The following is a 17059-nucleotide window of genomic DNA, read 5'->3' as shown; positions in this document are numbered from 1 at the left end:
AATCACTTGAACCCAGGAGGCGGAGGTTGCAGTGAGCTGAGACTGCACCACTGTACTCCAGCCTGGGCAACAGAGCAAGACTAGAGCTCAATAAAAATAAATAAATAAATAATAAATAAATAATAAAACTGATCATTATCCACATACATCCATACAGTCTTTTACACAGCATTGCCTAACCTGGTGACCAGCAGCTCTGTTGTTTAAAACTGGAGGGTTTGGTGGTCACATTCACCACCTTGGAACCCCATGTGGTTCTGAGTGAAGGTTCCCAGGAGGAGTCAGGGGACAAAGAACTTCCTCCGAGAGGAGTTTACACAAACAAATCCTTTCTGTAACAAATCCGAACCTCATGGATAAGGCCAGCAACTCCTCTCTGATATCCCTTCCCCAACCCCAGTCCCCACCGGCCCACTTGAAGGTAACCACTATTATGAGCTGGAAGTGTACCCTAGTTCTCATAAACTGACTTTTATATGCTAAAGGAAACCTGAAATATACATTGTTTAAGTGTGTCTGTGGATATTTTGTAACTCGCTCCTTGTCTGGGGCTGTGTTTCTGGGAGGCATCCCTGGTGATTCCTGGTGGGCCTCTCTACTCCTTTTGGGCATGCCATGAACACTTCCTCTGCATCGACTTATCCACTTCCTTGCTGATGTACACTATGTCACCGTTCCCTCCATTTACTGGTATAAGAATCATATTCTCAAATTATGGCACAGTCGCTGTAGGATGGAATTCAATATAGTGCTTAAAAGAATGGTTTGGAAGAATATTACTGATATGGGAGATGCTAACAATATGATAGTGGAATTATCTGGATGAAAATGGCATAATGCAGTGTAATCTCAGTTTTTTTGTATTAAGTAAAAAACTGGAAAGAAATACATTAAAATGTTAATGGTTAAAAAAATCATATTCTCCCTTACTATTAACATTCCACATTGTGGGGTACCAATTTAGGAGATTCCCGTTCCTCCCTGACAATCTTGTTTGTCAGAGGTCCTCACAATTACAGAATCGTAAGACTAGACAGCATCTTATGAGTCACTGACTCCAACTGGAGAAGAAAACCAGCCTATCCAAGGTTACAGCTGATCAGGGCACAGCAAAGGCATGGTCTTGGGGGTTCCAACCTTAGACCATACTGCAATGGCTTTCTTTAAAAGGTGCTGTGGACTGAACTGTGTCCCCTCAACATTTATATGCTGAAGCCCTAAGTCCCAAAGTGACTACATTTGGAGGCGGAGTCTTCAGGAGGTAAGTTAAATGAGGTCAGAAGAGTAGGGCCCTAATCTGATGGAACTGTGGCTTTTTAAGAGGAAGAGACACCAGAGATCAATCTCTCTGTCTCCAACATGTGAGGACACAGCAAGGAGGCAGCCGCATACAAGGCAGGATGAGAACCCTCACCAGAACCAACCACACTGGCACCCAGGTCTCGGATTTCCAACCTCAAGAACTGGGAGAAAATGAATTCTTGTGACTTAAGTCACCTAGTCTGTGGTATTGGTTTTTTGGGTTTTTTTGTTTGTTTGTTTTTGAGATATGCTCTTGCTGAAGTGGGTGGCACAATCATAGCTCATTGCAGCACTGAACTCCTGGGCTTAGGTCATCCTCCAGCCCCAGCCTCCTAAGCAGCTGGGACTACAGGCACACGCCACCACGCTTGATTAGTTTTTTAAAGTTTTTGTAGAGATGGGAGTCTTGCCATGTTGCCCAGGCTGGTCTCGAATTCCTGGGCTCAAACAATCCTCTCGCCTCAGCCTCCCAAAGTGCTGGGATTACAGGTGTGAGCCATCGTGCCTGGCCTGTGGTATTTGGTTATGGCAGCCCTAGCAGACTAAGAAAAAGGAAAACCAGTCCTCCATATATTCCTGAGACACTCCCGCACAAGCCCCTAAAGGGGCAAGCATAAAGACATGCAGTGTCCTCTGGGCGGTGGAGAGTTGAGTCCACTTAGGAGACCATTGTGGGTGGGTGCACAATCAGCAGGGTTATGGGATGTACCAGGGATGCTATGTGGCAGCTGGAAGCAATAAACTAAAGCAGGAATTCAAAACCCACTGTGCATTAGAATTACCTGGGGTAACTTTTAAACTACTACATAGGTATTACTACTCCCAGGTATAATGGAACAGCTTGCATCATCCCTTGGAGAACAACTAGAAACTCTGGGTAAAAAATGAGAAATATCTTTTTGAAGGCATCGTAGAGTGGCAGAGACAAACAGGATTTGAGATGCCAAGATCCTGGAGAGAAGGAAATTGGAGTAGTAGAAGCTGACATTCTGCAGGCCTTTCCCCCTTCAGAGCAACTAGAGACTTCTAAAGTGAGAGTGAGGGGCAGAGAACCCAGGCAGAGGGCCGCTGCTGAGGGCTGAGAACACAGGCAGAGGGCCGCTGCTGAGGGCTGAGAACCCGGGCAGAGGGCCGCTAAGGACTGAGAACCCACAAAAAGTTTCTGAAAATCTCCAAAGCAGGTGAGATCGAAACGGAGTTCAGGGCTGCCACGACCTGATGGGTCATGATTCCAGAGGAAGGGAAGGGCAAAGAACTAAGTCTGATATCAGAGGTTTTCCCTTAAAACTATTTGCCAAATTCTTAAGCTGTGAAAAGCAAGAAGCTAAGCATCTAAGAAAGTCACTGAGACACTGAGCAGAGTAGAGTGTTCCATGGCCTCCCAGTGCTGAAGAGTGAGAAACTGGAAGTCAAGGCTCCCTAGTGAGGAGCGGCACTAAGGAACACCCCAGGCTGGGACCACCGGTGGGCCGCCCCCTAGGGTCAGGGTGAACCACCAGCTGCACAAAAGCTGCAACCCATCCTGAGGTCAGCTGAGCCTGTGGCTGGATCGAGGTGATCTGCGAGCAGCGGCTATCTCCAGAGCAGAGGGCAGACCCTCTCTGGAGGCCAGCAACATCACTTAGAGCCCCGAAAATCCCCTAAACATAACTTCTGACATCTCAATAAACAATAACCAGGCATATCATGGGGCAGGACCAAGAAAAACAAAGACCACAGAAAGAGACTCAGGGATGACCACACATGACAGTTACCAAACGCAGTCTTTAAAAACATATGACTAAAGTATTTAAGAGGACAGATGACAAGAGGGAAAGTCTCAGCAGAGAATTAAAGCCTGGTAAAAAAGAACCAAGTAGAAACTCTAGAGTGATAAATAAAATACAATTTCTGAAAGTAAGAACATAATGGATGCAACAGAAGAGTGGAATAATAAACATGAAAAAAGGTGACTAAAAAACAACCAGGCTGGCTGAATCATGGAGAGAAAGAAAGAAGTGGAAAATACAGGAGAAAAAGAGCCCAGAAGATAGGACACAGACATGGTATGGTCGAAGACTGAAAACCCCGAGGAGAGGCAAGGTCAGCACAGAAGCAGTATGAAAGAAACTGCAGCCAGGAATCTCCAAAACCGACCACACCACCAAGCTATAGATGTAAAAAGCGCTAAGAACCTTCTGAGCAGGATAAACACAAAGAAAACCACACAGTGGAAGCATGGTATGGTAAGAAATTAAGAAATTTCTTTCTGAGAAAGAAAGGCAGAGAAAACCCTACCCACCCATGGTGGTGGACGGGTGGTGGCACTGCCTTCGGCACTGAGCCTGCAAGGATGACTTCTCACCTGCAATGAGCATGGCAGGCTGACAAGGGTCCCCCAAAGACTGATTCACGTCCTAAGCCCCAGATCCCATGAGCATTACCTTATGCAACAAAAGAAGCAATAATTCAGTTAAAGGCCTTGGGAGGAGGGGCTTTTCCTGGAGTATCTGGGTAGGTGGGTCCTAAATAAAACCCCATGGGTCCTCTGAGAGGCAGAGGGAGTTGACAGACAGACCCACGTGGAACAGGAGGTGACGTGAAGACGGAGCGGATGAAATTTGAAGGTGACAGTGATGTGGCCACAGCAAAGGCTTGGTGGCAGCCACTAGAAGCTGGCAGGGGCAAGGAACAGGCTCTCTCCTCAAGCCCCGAGGGAGCGAAGGCTGGCCAAAAATTTGACTGACCCAGTGGTCCTGAGTGTGGACTTCTGGCCTCCGGAACTGGGAGGATAAACCCGTGTGTTTGAAGCCACACACAGTCTGTGGTAATTGGGTACAGCAGCCACTGGAAACTACTACACAAAGAGAGCCATGGACCAGGAATGGTATCTTTAAAGCACCCAAGTAAAACATCCACCAATCTAAAATTCTATATCCAGTGAAAATCTCCAAAAACGATATTAAAATGGACATTTTCAGACACAAACACTGACAGGATGTGTCACCAACAAACCTGCATTATAAGAAAAACATTTCTGCGAGTTGTTTAGCAGAAAGAAAACAAAGTAAGAAAGAAGCACAAAACTGCAGGAAGGAATGAGGAGCAATGGAAATGTAAAAGGCAAAAACTGATGAATAACTCATGTGCAAATGGATAGACTGAGTCGGAGTTAAAGTAGCTGTAGAATTAAAATGAGAAAAGTATGGCCGGGCACAGTGCCTTGTGCCTGTAATCCCAGCACTTTGGGAGGCTGAGGTGGGCGGCTCACTGAGGTCAGGAGTTTCAAGACCAGCCTGGCCAACATGGTGAAATCCCATCTTTACTAAAAATACAAAAATTAACCACATGTGGTGACAGGTGCCTGTAATCCCAGCCACTTGGCAGGCTGAGGCAGGAAAATTGCTTGAGCCTGGGAGGCGGAGGTTGCAGTGAGCCGAGATCTCACCACTGCACTCCAGCCTGGGTGACAGAGTGAGATTCTGCCTCAAAAACTAAAATAATAGTAAAATAAAATGAGAATAGTATCAAAGCTAGAAAAGAGACAAATGGAGTTAGTGGTTTCCTGTTTTACAATTACCAGGGAAGTAGTCAAAGCAATGATTTCTCCTAGCAGTAAGTCAAAGGTGCACGCTGTGACATCTAGTTTAACCCCCAAAAGAATAAAATAGAAACAACACTAGTAGATGTGAAAGGATAATAGTAGATGGTATAGGGGCAGAATAAAACAAACACATGATTAATTTTTAAAAAGCAAGAAGGAAGGGACAAACATAGATGAGGTAGAATGAATAGAAAACAAATAGTAAGATGGCAAATGTCTACTTTATGTAATAGGGTAAATACTCCTGATGAAACAATCAAGACTGTCACAAGGGTGTTCAGATTGTGGAAATTCCTCATGCTGCTCACTTTTCTGTAAATGAATGTGTGCATTGCTGTATGTATGTTACACTTGGATAAAGTTTTTAAAAAGACACTTTGCCACAGTGGATTTAAAAAGTCCCACATGCTGCTTACAAGGGATATTTAAATATAAAGTGACAGAAAAATTTGAAGTAAAAGAAAAAGATAAACTGTGCCAAAGATAACCAAAAGAAAACTGGTAATGTCAATAAAAATATCACATAAAATAGACTTTCAGCAAGAAACACTCCTGGAGATCAAGAAGGGCATTTTATAATGATAAAAAGGTCAATTTACCAGGAAGGTATAACAATGCAAAAGGTGTATGTACCTCATGACAACTTCAAGATATGAACTGAAAAAGACCTGAAGAGCTAAAAGGAAGAATAGACAAAGGGCTATTTTTCAAAGACGCTAACACCACTGGACAAATGCCAAATATACCGGAAATGGCACCTGCAGAGAAAGGAGCAGAGGGCACAAGAGTGGAGACCAAAGAGAGTGAAGGAAAACCAAAAAGCAAAATAAGAGAGAAACCTTGCCTTGAATAATAGGTTGGCAATTTTTATTTCTTTATTTATTTATTTATCTTATTTTATTTTTTTGAGACAGGGTCTCACTCTGTTGCCGGGGCTAGAGTGCAGTAGCATGATCACAGCTCACTGCAGCTTTGACCCCCCAGGCTGAAGCAATCTTCCTGCCTCAGCCTCTTCAGTAGCTGGAACTACAGGCATGAGCCACCACACCAGGCTAATTTTTGTATTTTTTTTAGTAGAGATAGGGTTTCACCATGTTGGCTAGGCTGGTCTTGAACTCCCTGCCTCAAGTGATCCACCCACCTCAGCCTCCCAAAGTGCTGGGATTACAGGTGTGTGCCACCATGCCTGGCCTAAACTTTTTCTATAAGGGGCAAGATAGTAAATACTTTAGGCTTTGAAGGCAAAACGGCAAAATTAAGCAACTGTTAGCAGCAAAGGGCTAACAGATTTTTTACATCTTACATTTTAAAAAGTGTAAAAACCCATGTTTAGCTCACAGACCATCTAAAAATAGGCAGTGGTCCAGACTCAGTCCATGGCCAATAGTTTGCCAACCCTTGTCCCAGCTGATAGTGACAGGGGGCCATGAACTACAGTGTGATCCACTCAACTCCCTAGGCCTAAGGTCTTCATTGTGAAAAGGGAAGGGAGGGAGGGAGGCAGCCAGCTGCCCTACACTCTGCTGCTCACTGCCACCCCCATACCTGATTGCCAGGGAGGGTATGTTCTAGGACAGTAGACACACACCAGGGCCCTGGGTGCCATGTTCCTAAGGACCTCTTGCTTTAAAGGACAAATGCATCCTTTCCACAAGGACTGTTTACTAGGGGATGTCTGACATCTCCTATTACTCAACTCCAGCCCAGGATTAGCATCTTGCCCCAGAAGTATCATATAAGAGTTGTTAATGAACAGAGGACTGAGGCCAGAAATGCAGACGTTCTGCAGAAACCGATGGCTCTTGGTCACTACCAAGCAGCCTGTAATAACCTAAAAACAAATGGCAAGCAAGGCACTCAGCAGAGATTGCTTTCTGCCTACCCAATAGCCATCCCTCCATTCTTCCTTAGTAACTGAACCTCGTACTGAGGCCAGCAATACACCCAGCTGAAACATGCCTTTTCTTCTTGTTTTAATTATTATTTTTTGAGACAGGATCTTGCTCTGTCACCCAGGCTAGAGTACAATGGAACGATCTTGGCTCACTGCAACCTCCGCCTCCTGGGTTCAGGCGATTTTCCTGCCTCAGTCTCCCAAGTAGCTGGGATTACAGGCGCATGCCACCACACCTGGCTAATTTTTGTATTTTTAGTAGAGACAGGGTTTCACCACGTTGGCCAGGCTGGTCTCGAACTCCCGACTTCAGGTGATCCACCCACCTCGGCCTCCCGAAGTGCTGGGATTAAAGGTGTGAGCTACTGTGCCTGGCCAAAACATGCCTTTTTGACCTCTCTTGCACATGCGAGTGGACAATGAGATGTAAGTCGAAGTCACAGGTTAGGGCTTCCAGACAGCTGCTGAAAGAGGCACGCTCAGCCGAGGCACACTTCTGCCTTACCCCTTCCTTCCTCCCGCTGCCTGAAACAGGGGTGTGCTGGTTGCACTGACAGGCAGTGACCGGGAGGATAGAAGCCACACCCCATAGATGTGGCTCTGAAGATGGCAGCACCCCCAACCAAGCCGGACACACACCTTCAGACTTGTGCACAATGCAAAGTAAGCCTCTCTTTTCTTTAAGTCCCAGTTGTGGAGCTCCTGGATCCACAGCAAACCCCATCTGGAGAGCCCACTGGAAAATGAGCTCGGCCACTTGCCTTCAAAGAGTGGAATGGAGTCATTGGAAAAGGCATCCAAGGAGAGTAGGTCTTTCCCATCCTTGGATCCGCTGCGTTTGTGCTTGTGTTTCCTCCGAAAAAAGGACCGGCGTGCAGCCGCCGACAGTGTCTTTGTGGCGCTATTATCATCTTTGACTTCAGACATGCTGAGCCTCCTGGAGAATTCTTGGTCCATCCTGTGGCACAGGGGACAATGCTGGGCAGGGCCATCGAGACCCTGCTGCCTTACCCTACCCGACCTTCCTGGTGAGAAAAGCAAGGGTGGGCCAGGCACCAGGCTCCCCCTACACTCCTTGGCAGGTCTCAAGGCTACATCTCCTCCGATGCCCCTGGGACCCCTCGGTACATCCTGTGGGGCAACACGAACACCAGCACCAGGGCAAGCTCTCAGAGCAGGTGATTTTTTCTACTACAGCATATTCAGCTCAGTGTCAAAAAGAACTGCTAGCACAGCCTTCACTTGGCGACGAGTTACACTTCCTGCCATAGAAGGGAAATGATGCAGGGATGCAGGCTGCCTCAAAAACATGCTCAGTGACGAGCCAGACAAAAGACTACACTATGCAATCCCATCCACACAGGAGTCCAGACAGGGAAACCCGTGGGTATCAGAAGTGAAGTAGTGGCTGCCTAGGGCTGAGGGCTGGGTGGGAGGACAGTAGGATAAGCAGCTGACAGCTAATGGGTCTGGGGTTTGTTTGAGGTGATGGAAATGCTCTAAAATTAACTGTGGTGGCGGCTGCACACACCTATGAATATGCTGAAAACCACTGAATGGTACACTGTGAGGGAGCAGCAAGGCGTAAGTATCTCCATAAATCCATTTTTCTAAAACAAGTAACGCCTCCTGACCCACCACTGTGCTCCATGCAGCACTGACTCACACTAGGAGCAGCTTTTTAGACCAGCACTTTTGTCAAAACGTAGAGAGCAGAAGCTAGGATGAGAAGCAGAATCCCTCCTCCGGCAGCCCTGGCCCCAGCCCCCTCCCATGGGACAGCTCCACGGCTGGTGGCCCTCAGCGACCCCTGCCCCACCCGGCCCCAGACCCAGAGAACACTTACACATATTTGCTGGGAATCTGCCCACGCTGGATCTTCTGGGCATTCTCGTCCAGCTGCCAAGCCATCCAGGACCCAAACGTGCCCTGGGGCAAGGTGTCATCCACGTAGAGAATGTCATCCTTCTTAAAGCTCAGCTCATGCTCCACATCTGCCAGCCGGTCGTACAGGGCCCTGGACCACAGCACAGAGGGAACATGATCAGGCGGCTCTGGCCACCGAGGACAAACAAGGTGCCTTCTGTGGCCAGGCCCCTAAGGCTGATATTCTGCTTTGAGCTATCTCCAAACTTGATCAGGAACCGCCGAGGTGGTGATTCTCAAAGTGGGGAGCCCTGTGTTTTACATAAAGGGACAAAGACTGCCTTTGCTCCCCTAACACTGAGGGCACATCCCCATCAGAAAGAACTCGCCAAGATCTGAGGCCATAACTTCCCTTTCCAGGTGGCCTTTCCCAGTTGCCTCCCTCCTCGAAGCCCAGGCCCCTGGTTCCCACAGACTGGAATCTCCCTAGGATGGAAACATGTCATCTCCTACCCTAGAGACAGGGAGTTGTACCGCATCAGTGTTCTCATGCTTTCTGTGATCTCGGATCTTAGGAAATGAGAAGAAAGCTCTGAGCTCCTCCTAGAAAGCCTGCTGCCATCCCTAAATGCCCACAGCATTTCATATAGTAGTAAGGGCACTGAAGATGCCTGGAAGTCCACACACACTGCAGAGGGATCTGCAAACCTGGCTTGGGGGACACCAGAAAAAAAGGAGCACAGCACACAGGAAAATGGGGCTTGACTGCCTCCAAATTCTCCAGGCCTTAAGCCCTAAAGGAGCCCACCTGTTTCTTTAAGCCCTAAAGGTTGTTCTAAGTCACAATCATCTCACCATAAATAAGTGTGCAGATTTGAGTGTCAAGGAATGATGATCATGGCCCCAGCCTTGTGGGGCAAGAAACAGACAGCCATTTACCAGGAAGAGAATCTCCAATGAAAGCCTGTCCTCTGTCCCCAAATCTCCCACTGATTCCCCAGCCACTGGTACCTGATGTAGAAGCTGTCGCCAGGCAGGCCCTTGGCCTTCGTGAACTCCTCGGGGCGGTACTGCACCTTCAGGCGGACGCCATCCCTGGGCTTCAGCATTTCCACGTAGACCTCCTCCACTGTCTTATTCCGCATGTCCAGGCTGCCATACTGCCAGGGATGGGGGTGGATGTGTCAGAAGGCAGAAGCCAGGGGACAGCATGGGCATTCGAGAGGGGCCAGTGCTGACCATATGGCAGAAATTCCACATCCCTCCTTAACTGAGACTCTGCCTGCCTCCCCTCTGCAGAAAGGGCTGAGTCTTCACGGTCTCCCCAGCCTCCAGCTCCCGTGCATGCTCCCTGGACATCAGGTCCTCTGCCAAGTGGCTGCTCTGCCCTTGACAGCTTATCCAGGAAAAACCCTGTTCTGGTGACCAGCAAGTCTGGGCTTTTCAGAATAGGGCCCTTCCTCTTGCTGATGCTACCTGTGCTTTTATTTATTTATTTTTTGAAACAGGGTCTCCCCTCTGTCACACAGACTGAGTGCAGTAGTGCAATCACAGCTCACTGTAGCCCAGACCTCCTAAGCTCAAGTGATCCTCCCACCTCAGCCTCCAGAGTAGCTGGGACTACAGGCACACTCCACCATGCCTGGCTGAATTTTGTTTTGTTTTTTGTAAAGATAGGGTCTCACTATGTTGCCCAGGCTGGTCTTGAACTCCTGGGCTCAAGCAATTCTCCCACCTTGGCCTCCTAAAGTTCTGGGATTACAGGTGTGAGCCACCAAGCCCAGCCCAACTTGTGCCTTTATATTCTCACAAACCATCTCCCCCATGAGGCAGGAGACCACAGAGAAAAACCATCCTCTCTCATCAGAACAGTCCTGCAGCTACACCACCTGAGGGCAAGCACCTCCTGGTGCCCAGGGCCTGAGCCAAGGCTCTGCCCTCAGGTTCCCTCGATGGCCTACCTGGCTTCACAGGGACCTGCTCAAAGGGGCTTGGCAGAATTCTGGGTTTACAGGGATTAAAAATCAACCCTGGCCAGGCACAGTGGCTCACGCCTGTAATCCCTGTATTTTGGGAGGCCAAGGCAGGTGGATCACCTGAGGTCAGGAGTTTGAGACCAGCCTGTCCAATGTGATAAAACCCCGTCTCTACTAAAAATACAAAACAAAATTAGCTGGGCGTGTTGGCGCGCACCTGTAATCTCAGCTACTCAGGTGGCTGAGGCAGGAGAATCGCTTGAACCTGGGAGGCAGAAGTTGCAGTGAACCAAGATTGTGCCACTGTACTCCAGTGTGGGCAACAAGAGCAAAACTCCGTCTCAAAAAAAAAAATCAACCCTGAGGCTGGGCACGGTAGCTCATGCCTGTCATCATAGCACTTTGGAAGGCCAAGGCGGGCAGATCACTTGAGGTCAGGAGTTTGAGACCAGCCTGGGCAACATGGTGAAATCTGGTCTCTACTAAAAATATAAAAATTAGCTTGGTATTGTGGCACACGCCTGTAGTCCCAGCTACTCGGAAGGCTGAGGCAGAAGAACCGCTTGAACCTGGGAAGTGAAGGTTGCAGTGAGCCGAGATTGTGCCAGTGCAATCCAGTCTGAGCAACAGAGCAAGACTCTGCCTCAACAACAACAGAAGTCAGCCCTGACTGGCTCACCAGATGAGAGGCTGTACTCCTCTGTCTTTGGTGCCACCTGAGATGGCAGCAAGCCACCTGGGGCAGGTAGATGGAGGCCTGGCCTACTCAGCAGCTCAGAACTCACCTCCAGGATGAGGTCCCCTGGCACGAGGCCGTCAGGACCCTTGGCAGGACTGTCATCCTCCACCTCAGCCACAAACACCCCATGCAGGTTCCCACCACACAAGTGCACCCCAAGCTCCAGCTGGGACTTTTTGATGAAGACAACGCGTGGCTCCAGGGTCTTCTTGTTGGTATCTCCCGCAATCCTTTCAGGAAACAAAACAAAGTTCCTCAACTGTGCACAAGGAGGGAGGAGGCACAAAAAGACAAAGCAGTGGCCAGGGTCTTAATCGCTTTCTGCCTGCTTCTTGGGTTCTCAGAACCACAGGGAGCTGAGAGGTGGCCGCCAGTTCTACTGGCTCGGCGTTCAGGGCAGGATGCTGAGGTGCACTGGAGATGAAGGCAAGACCCCAGGTCCAAAGTCAGTTGAATGGGGAGTCAAAACCCAGGCTCCCAGGCCCGGCTATCAATCTCATGCCTTAGAGATCAGGATGGCCTCTCTCCCATGGGGATCACACCCATTTTCCTTAGTTCTTCCTAAGGAAAGGTAAAGTTGGCCTCACTGTCCAGAGCACAGCAATGCATTCAGCAAATGTCTACCAAGCAACTTCTATAGACCAAGGAACTGCTAACTCGTGAAGAGGAACCCCTTGCCATCAAGGCACTTACAATCAAGGGAGGGAAGCTGAAAGCAAGCTGCTGAACACATGGAGGGAGAGAGATGGGACAGCGATGGAAACAGATAAAGAGGGCTTCAGGGGAGATGCCAGCCTGGGAGGAAAACCTTGCAGCAGGTAAGTTCCCAGTGACAAACTCTGGTATAGAGAATGCAGAGCTGGCCTCATTCTGTGAGATGCTGCCCAGGGCTTAGTGAAGGCCTCTCAGTGCTGGAGACACAGCTCTTCCTCCTCCTGAACTCTGCTGCTCCCTTGGCCTGGACTTGCCCACCCCTGGCTCTTGCCTGTCCTGAACATTTTAATCCAGCTGCCACCTCCCCTGCCACACTCCAGTGATCTTCCTGCGTGGCGGCCAGCAGTTTTGACTGTGCTGCACACTGTGCCCAGCACTGGTCTGCCACCTCGTTGAGGGAAGCACTGCTGTGGGTGGCCAGAGCCCAGGGCCTGGCGGGGTGACGACTGTGGGAACGTGTCCAAAGACAGACTCAGAAAGCGAGTGAATGAGAAAAGGAGAAGAGAAAGAGAAGATGCAGGGGAAAGAACAAGTCAATTAGAAAACAGGAGAAAAAGAGAAAGGAAAAGAGAGCAGGGAGGGAAAAAAGGAATGCTGTGCTCCCAGCCCAATTCCTGAAGACCTGGTGTGTGGCCTGCAGCATATGAGGCCAGCTGCCCAGTGCCCACGCCACTTGGAGAATGTGCTCAGCCCCACCCAGCCGAAGTGGACACAGGGAAGGCTCACAGCACACATCTGCTGACCTGGAGCTGCTCTGCTTGGCTGGGGGGGTGCTAGGCCCCTCGTCCTGCTCCATCAGTGGGTCAACGACAGAGGGATGCTCCGGGGTGGTGGTGCCGCTGCCCTGGAGAGTGGAGTGGGTACCGGCAGGGTCCAGGTGTGAGCTGGAGACGGAGGACAGGAGGGATAAGGAGCAGTATAAAGATACCCAGAGCCACCCCCGCTCCTGTGGCAACTAGGTCTGAGCTATAAATGGGGACCGGGTCACACAGCCCTGCACCCTGTGCCCTGAGCAGAACAGACACATTAGAAGCCTGGACCCATGACATCCACCCCAAAGCATGCACCTGTCCTCTCCCCTCCACCTGTCCTCAGCTCAGGGGCCCCCTCCAAAGGCATCTGGCCTTGGGGAGCTGTGCGCGTCCTGTCCCTTTTCCTCTGCCTGTGCATCCCATCTCTCCTGCTGAGCTTGTGACGCAGCACTGCCGGGCGTGCCTCCCCTTCTTTTCTGCCCTTCCACCCACAACTCAGGGGCAGATACAGACAGGTGTACAGCATCTGCTCCTGGACAGGGAGCCAAACACTTTGAGTGAGAATCCACCCCCTGGGCCACAGCTCCTGGCTACCAGAGGCCGCTGCTGTTCAGGGGGACCACAGCCATCTGTTTTCACACCCCATTTCAGGAGAAGACAGCCTCTCTCTATATGCCCCTTTTCCAAAATCCAGGGCTAGTCAATTCTCTCTTTAGCAGCAGTAGGATCCTCAGAACTTGCAGCTGTCACCCTGAGTCCCCCTGCAATGAGTGGAGTGCTGCCACATCCACCTCTCCACCCCCAGCCCAGATGGCCCGGGGAGGCCCGCGCTCACCTGGACCGAGAGTGGCTGCTGAGCTGGTGCACGTGGGGGTTGTACTGGGCCAGGATGGTGATGGTATCACACTGCTGCCCGATGATGAGCCGCGCCTGCTGCTCCGTGGCGCTCCGCAGGTTTATGCCATTGAACTGGGGAAACATCAGGAGGGGCTCAGTGATGGAGTCGGGGCTCAGTGATGGAGTCGGGGCTGTGGACAGGGAGGAGGCCCTAGGGACTTGGGAGCACTGCGGTTCCCTAGGAGGAGGAGGGGGGAAGAAGGGCAGGTTTCCATGGGCGCCATGCAGGAGGGCAGCTCCCTCTCACCTCCAGTAACTGATCCCCGTACTCCAGGCCAGCCTGGTGAGCGATGCTCCCCACGGTCACCTTGGAGACATAGATGCCACCCTTCTCTCCACTCACGATGGAGATGCCCAGTGGCTCTGAGCCCTTCTGCACCTTCACGTGGCGTGGCTCCTCAACATAAGGCCTAAGGAAAAGTCAAAAGTTTCGGGGACTCAGGGTCAAACAAAAGGGTTGGGGAGAGCCTGAGTTCTCCAATCAGGCAGTGCAGAAAGGGCCCCAAGCCTGGATGCTCCCATTGTGACACAGCTACATGGGGACACGGTGGGCCTACCCCTGTGTGACAAAGGACCACATTCCCACAGCCTCACGCAACACGAGCCAGCACACCCAGACACGCAACCACCCAGGCCAAAGACACAGAGAACGATCTGTGTGAACTATCAACCCTGATACACGCAGATTTTCATTATGGGAGAGAAGCTGCCCCACAATATGCAATTACAAACTCCGGGGGGCTCGAGATGCCCTCCGAGGAAAAGAGATGGCTCTTGGGATGACATTCCATCCTGAGGGGGCAACAGAAAATAATCCATTTTTATGTTTACGGGCTACACAGAGTGATGCAAACTGGTCATGGAAATTAAGCCGCTGCAGACCCAAGCCTTTGTAAAGGGAGGAGGCAGCTAGGAGCAAGGTTGCAGTCATGCACTTGCTGCCCTGGGGCTGTCCAGTGTACCCAAGGGCACTGGGGCAGGGACTCGGTGGGGAGCCTCTGGGCAAGCCAGCCGCATGGTGGAAGGCCTGGGCCTGGTGGCCACGGGCAGCCTCAGAAGAGATCTGTGGTGGCAGAGACATCTGGAAGGTGACAAAGGTTAGAAAGAAGGGACGCTCAGAGGAGAAAGACAATCAGAGACACCTGGAACATAACGGAAAAGACAGTCGAGTGATGCGGAGCCTCCCGTCGGGACTTCACGCCGCCCAGGGCCTCATTCCTCCAGGGTGTGGACACCTGAGCTTTTCCTCACAGGATAAAACCATATAGCCAAAGGCTGAGGGGGCCAGTCCAGGTCCCCTCTACAGCACATGGTCGGGATAGATTCCAGCAGGGAGGCACCTAAACCACCCCACCCCAGCCACCTGGAGGCAGAGCAGCTTCCCGATTGGCACTCTCAGCCTGCGGCCCTGTGGCCCAGCCCTCTTGGGAAGAGGAGATTAAAATTATTCTTGAGTTGTCCCTGCTTTATCCCACCCTCCAAAGTGTTCCCACTTCCCAAACTTGCCCACTCTAGAAGTCCTCCCTTGACCCTCCAGCTCAGACAGATCCACCCCAGCCTACACCCACAGTCCCTTTCGATGCAACACGGATTAGAGCCCCGTGCTGTGGACCGCTGCAGAGCCCTCAGCACACAGCCACACCCAGATCACCCTCCTGCTCCAGCCTTAGATGATGAAACAGAGACCCAGAGCAGAAAGAGGTCCACCTCCATACAACAGGTGTTATCACAATAAAGGAGCAAGCGACTAAGTCACAGCAATAGCCACACGACAGAATGACGATCTGAAGCAGGTTCTCAGGTTCCAGCGACATGCAAAGATGTAAGGGACGCACCACGGGGTGGGGAGGCCCGATCGGCATCATTTTACTTATATTTATCTGCATCTGCATACACAAGTATGCGTGGATTTATGCACAAGGAGGCTTCTTACGCAGGACATTACCAAGTGTTAGCAATGGTGTCTCCAGGTGAGGGGATCTGAGATAATCTTTTTTTCTTTTTTTTTTGGAGACGGATTCTCGCTCTGTCACCCAGGCTGGAGTGCAGTGGCATGATCTCAGCTCACTGCAACCTCCACCTCCCAGATTCCAACAATTCTCCTGCCTCAGCCTCCCAAGTAGCTGGGATTACAGGTGTGCACCATCATGCCCAGCTAATTTTTGTTTTTAGTAGAGACGGGGTTTCACCATGTTGGCCAGGCTGGTTTCAAACTCCTGACCTCAGGTGATCCGCCCATCTCAACCACCCAAAGTGTTGGGATTACAGGCATAAGCTATCTCACCTAGCCAGAGATAATCTTTACTTTTTAGTCTTCTGAATTATTTGAATTGTTTATAATATGCAAAGTTTTCTCTAAACAATAGCTGCTTCTCAAAAGAGGTTTATAAAGTATACTTAAACTATCACAAATAGCTAAAAACATAACATTAAGGGAGATGTAATTATGTACATAAATAATAAAGCATGTAATATATATACATATATATTTCCAAAGGGTAAAGGCAATTGAATCTCTTGTTGAAGAGATTATCTGTGACTTTTTTCTTCTCTCTACTTGTCTGCTTTTTATTTTTTGAGACGGAGTCTTACTCTGTCACCCAGGCTGGTGTGCAGTGCTGCGATCTCAGCTCACTACAACCTCCGCCTCCCGGGTTCAAGCAATTCTCCTGCCTCAGCCTCCCGAGTAGCAGGGACTACAGGCGCCCGCCACCATGCCTGGCTAATTTTTGTATTTTTAGTAGAGATGGGGTTTCACCATGTTGGCCAGGCTGGTCTCGAATTCCTGACCTCAGGTGATCCACCTGCCTCAGCCTCCCAAAGTGCTGGGATTATAGGCATGAACCACCGCACTCAGCCTTCTTCCTACTTTTCTATGTCCCCCATTTTCCATAACAAATATAAAATACTATACTTCAGAATCTGGGAAACAGGGCTATTTTTAAAAAGAAAGCTGTTGCTCAGTCAGGTCACACATGTCAAATTTCATCTCCAATCGGATCCTAACTACCATGAGGGCAGGAGTCACTCACATTTTTCTCCCTTCTGGAGCAGGTCCTGGCTCTCCATGCCCTGCAAGGAGCTAAGGGAATGCCTGACGGTGGGTGGCAAGGCCCTTTCCACAACTGAAGAACCCACTTCACTTGGGGAAAGTCCCGTCCTCTCCGTGGCCAGGGCCGGGGCTGAGTAAAACAGGCCAGCATGCTCCTGCACGTGCCACATGGTAAGAGCTCCGTCAGCACTTCCTATGAGTTACACCCAATTCCCCTATTGGGGCCAGGCCGCTGAGTTTTGGTGTCTTTCTGTTACCCCTCAGGTTCTCTGGTTTGTTGCCTT

At 50.1% G+C, this 17059-nt stretch overlaps 1 protein-coding gene across 2 annotated transcripts in view; it reads right to left on the bottom strand.

The window, feature by feature from the left end:
• Window positions 1-17059, bottom strand: part of DLG5 (discs large MAGUK scaffold protein 5) — a 134321-nt gene that overhangs the window by 7303 nt on the left and 109959 nt on the right. For both annotated transcript variants that reach the window (XM_028826435.2, XM_015147183.3), the window contains exons 21-27: window positions 13971-14133; window positions 13662-13795; window positions 12818-12958; window positions 11407-11590; window positions 9657-9805; window positions 8626-8796; window positions 7541-7737 (exon numbers count right to left, since the gene is read on the bottom strand). In XM_028826435.2, the coding sequence (XP_028682268.1) occupies window positions 7541-7737; window positions 8626-8796; window positions 9657-9805; window positions 11407-11590; window positions 12818-12958; window positions 13662-13795; window positions 13971-14133 (1139 nt within the window). The remainder of the gene's footprint in view (window positions 1-7540; window positions 7738-8625; window positions 8797-9656; window positions 9806-11406; window positions 11591-12817; window positions 12959-13661; window positions 13796-13970; window positions 14134-17059) is intronic.

The sequence above is a fragment of the Macaca mulatta genome, chromosome 9, assembly GCF_049350105.2.
Source record: "Macaca mulatta isolate MMU2019108-1 chromosome 9, T2T-MMU8v2.0, whole genome shotgun sequence".
In the NCBI taxonomy this organism is placed as follows: domain Eukaryota; kingdom Metazoa; phylum Chordata; class Mammalia; order Primates; family Cercopithecidae; genus Macaca; species Macaca mulatta.
Note: the sequence above shows the minus strand (reverse complement) of the source record. Positions and strands in the feature narration are given on the sequence as shown.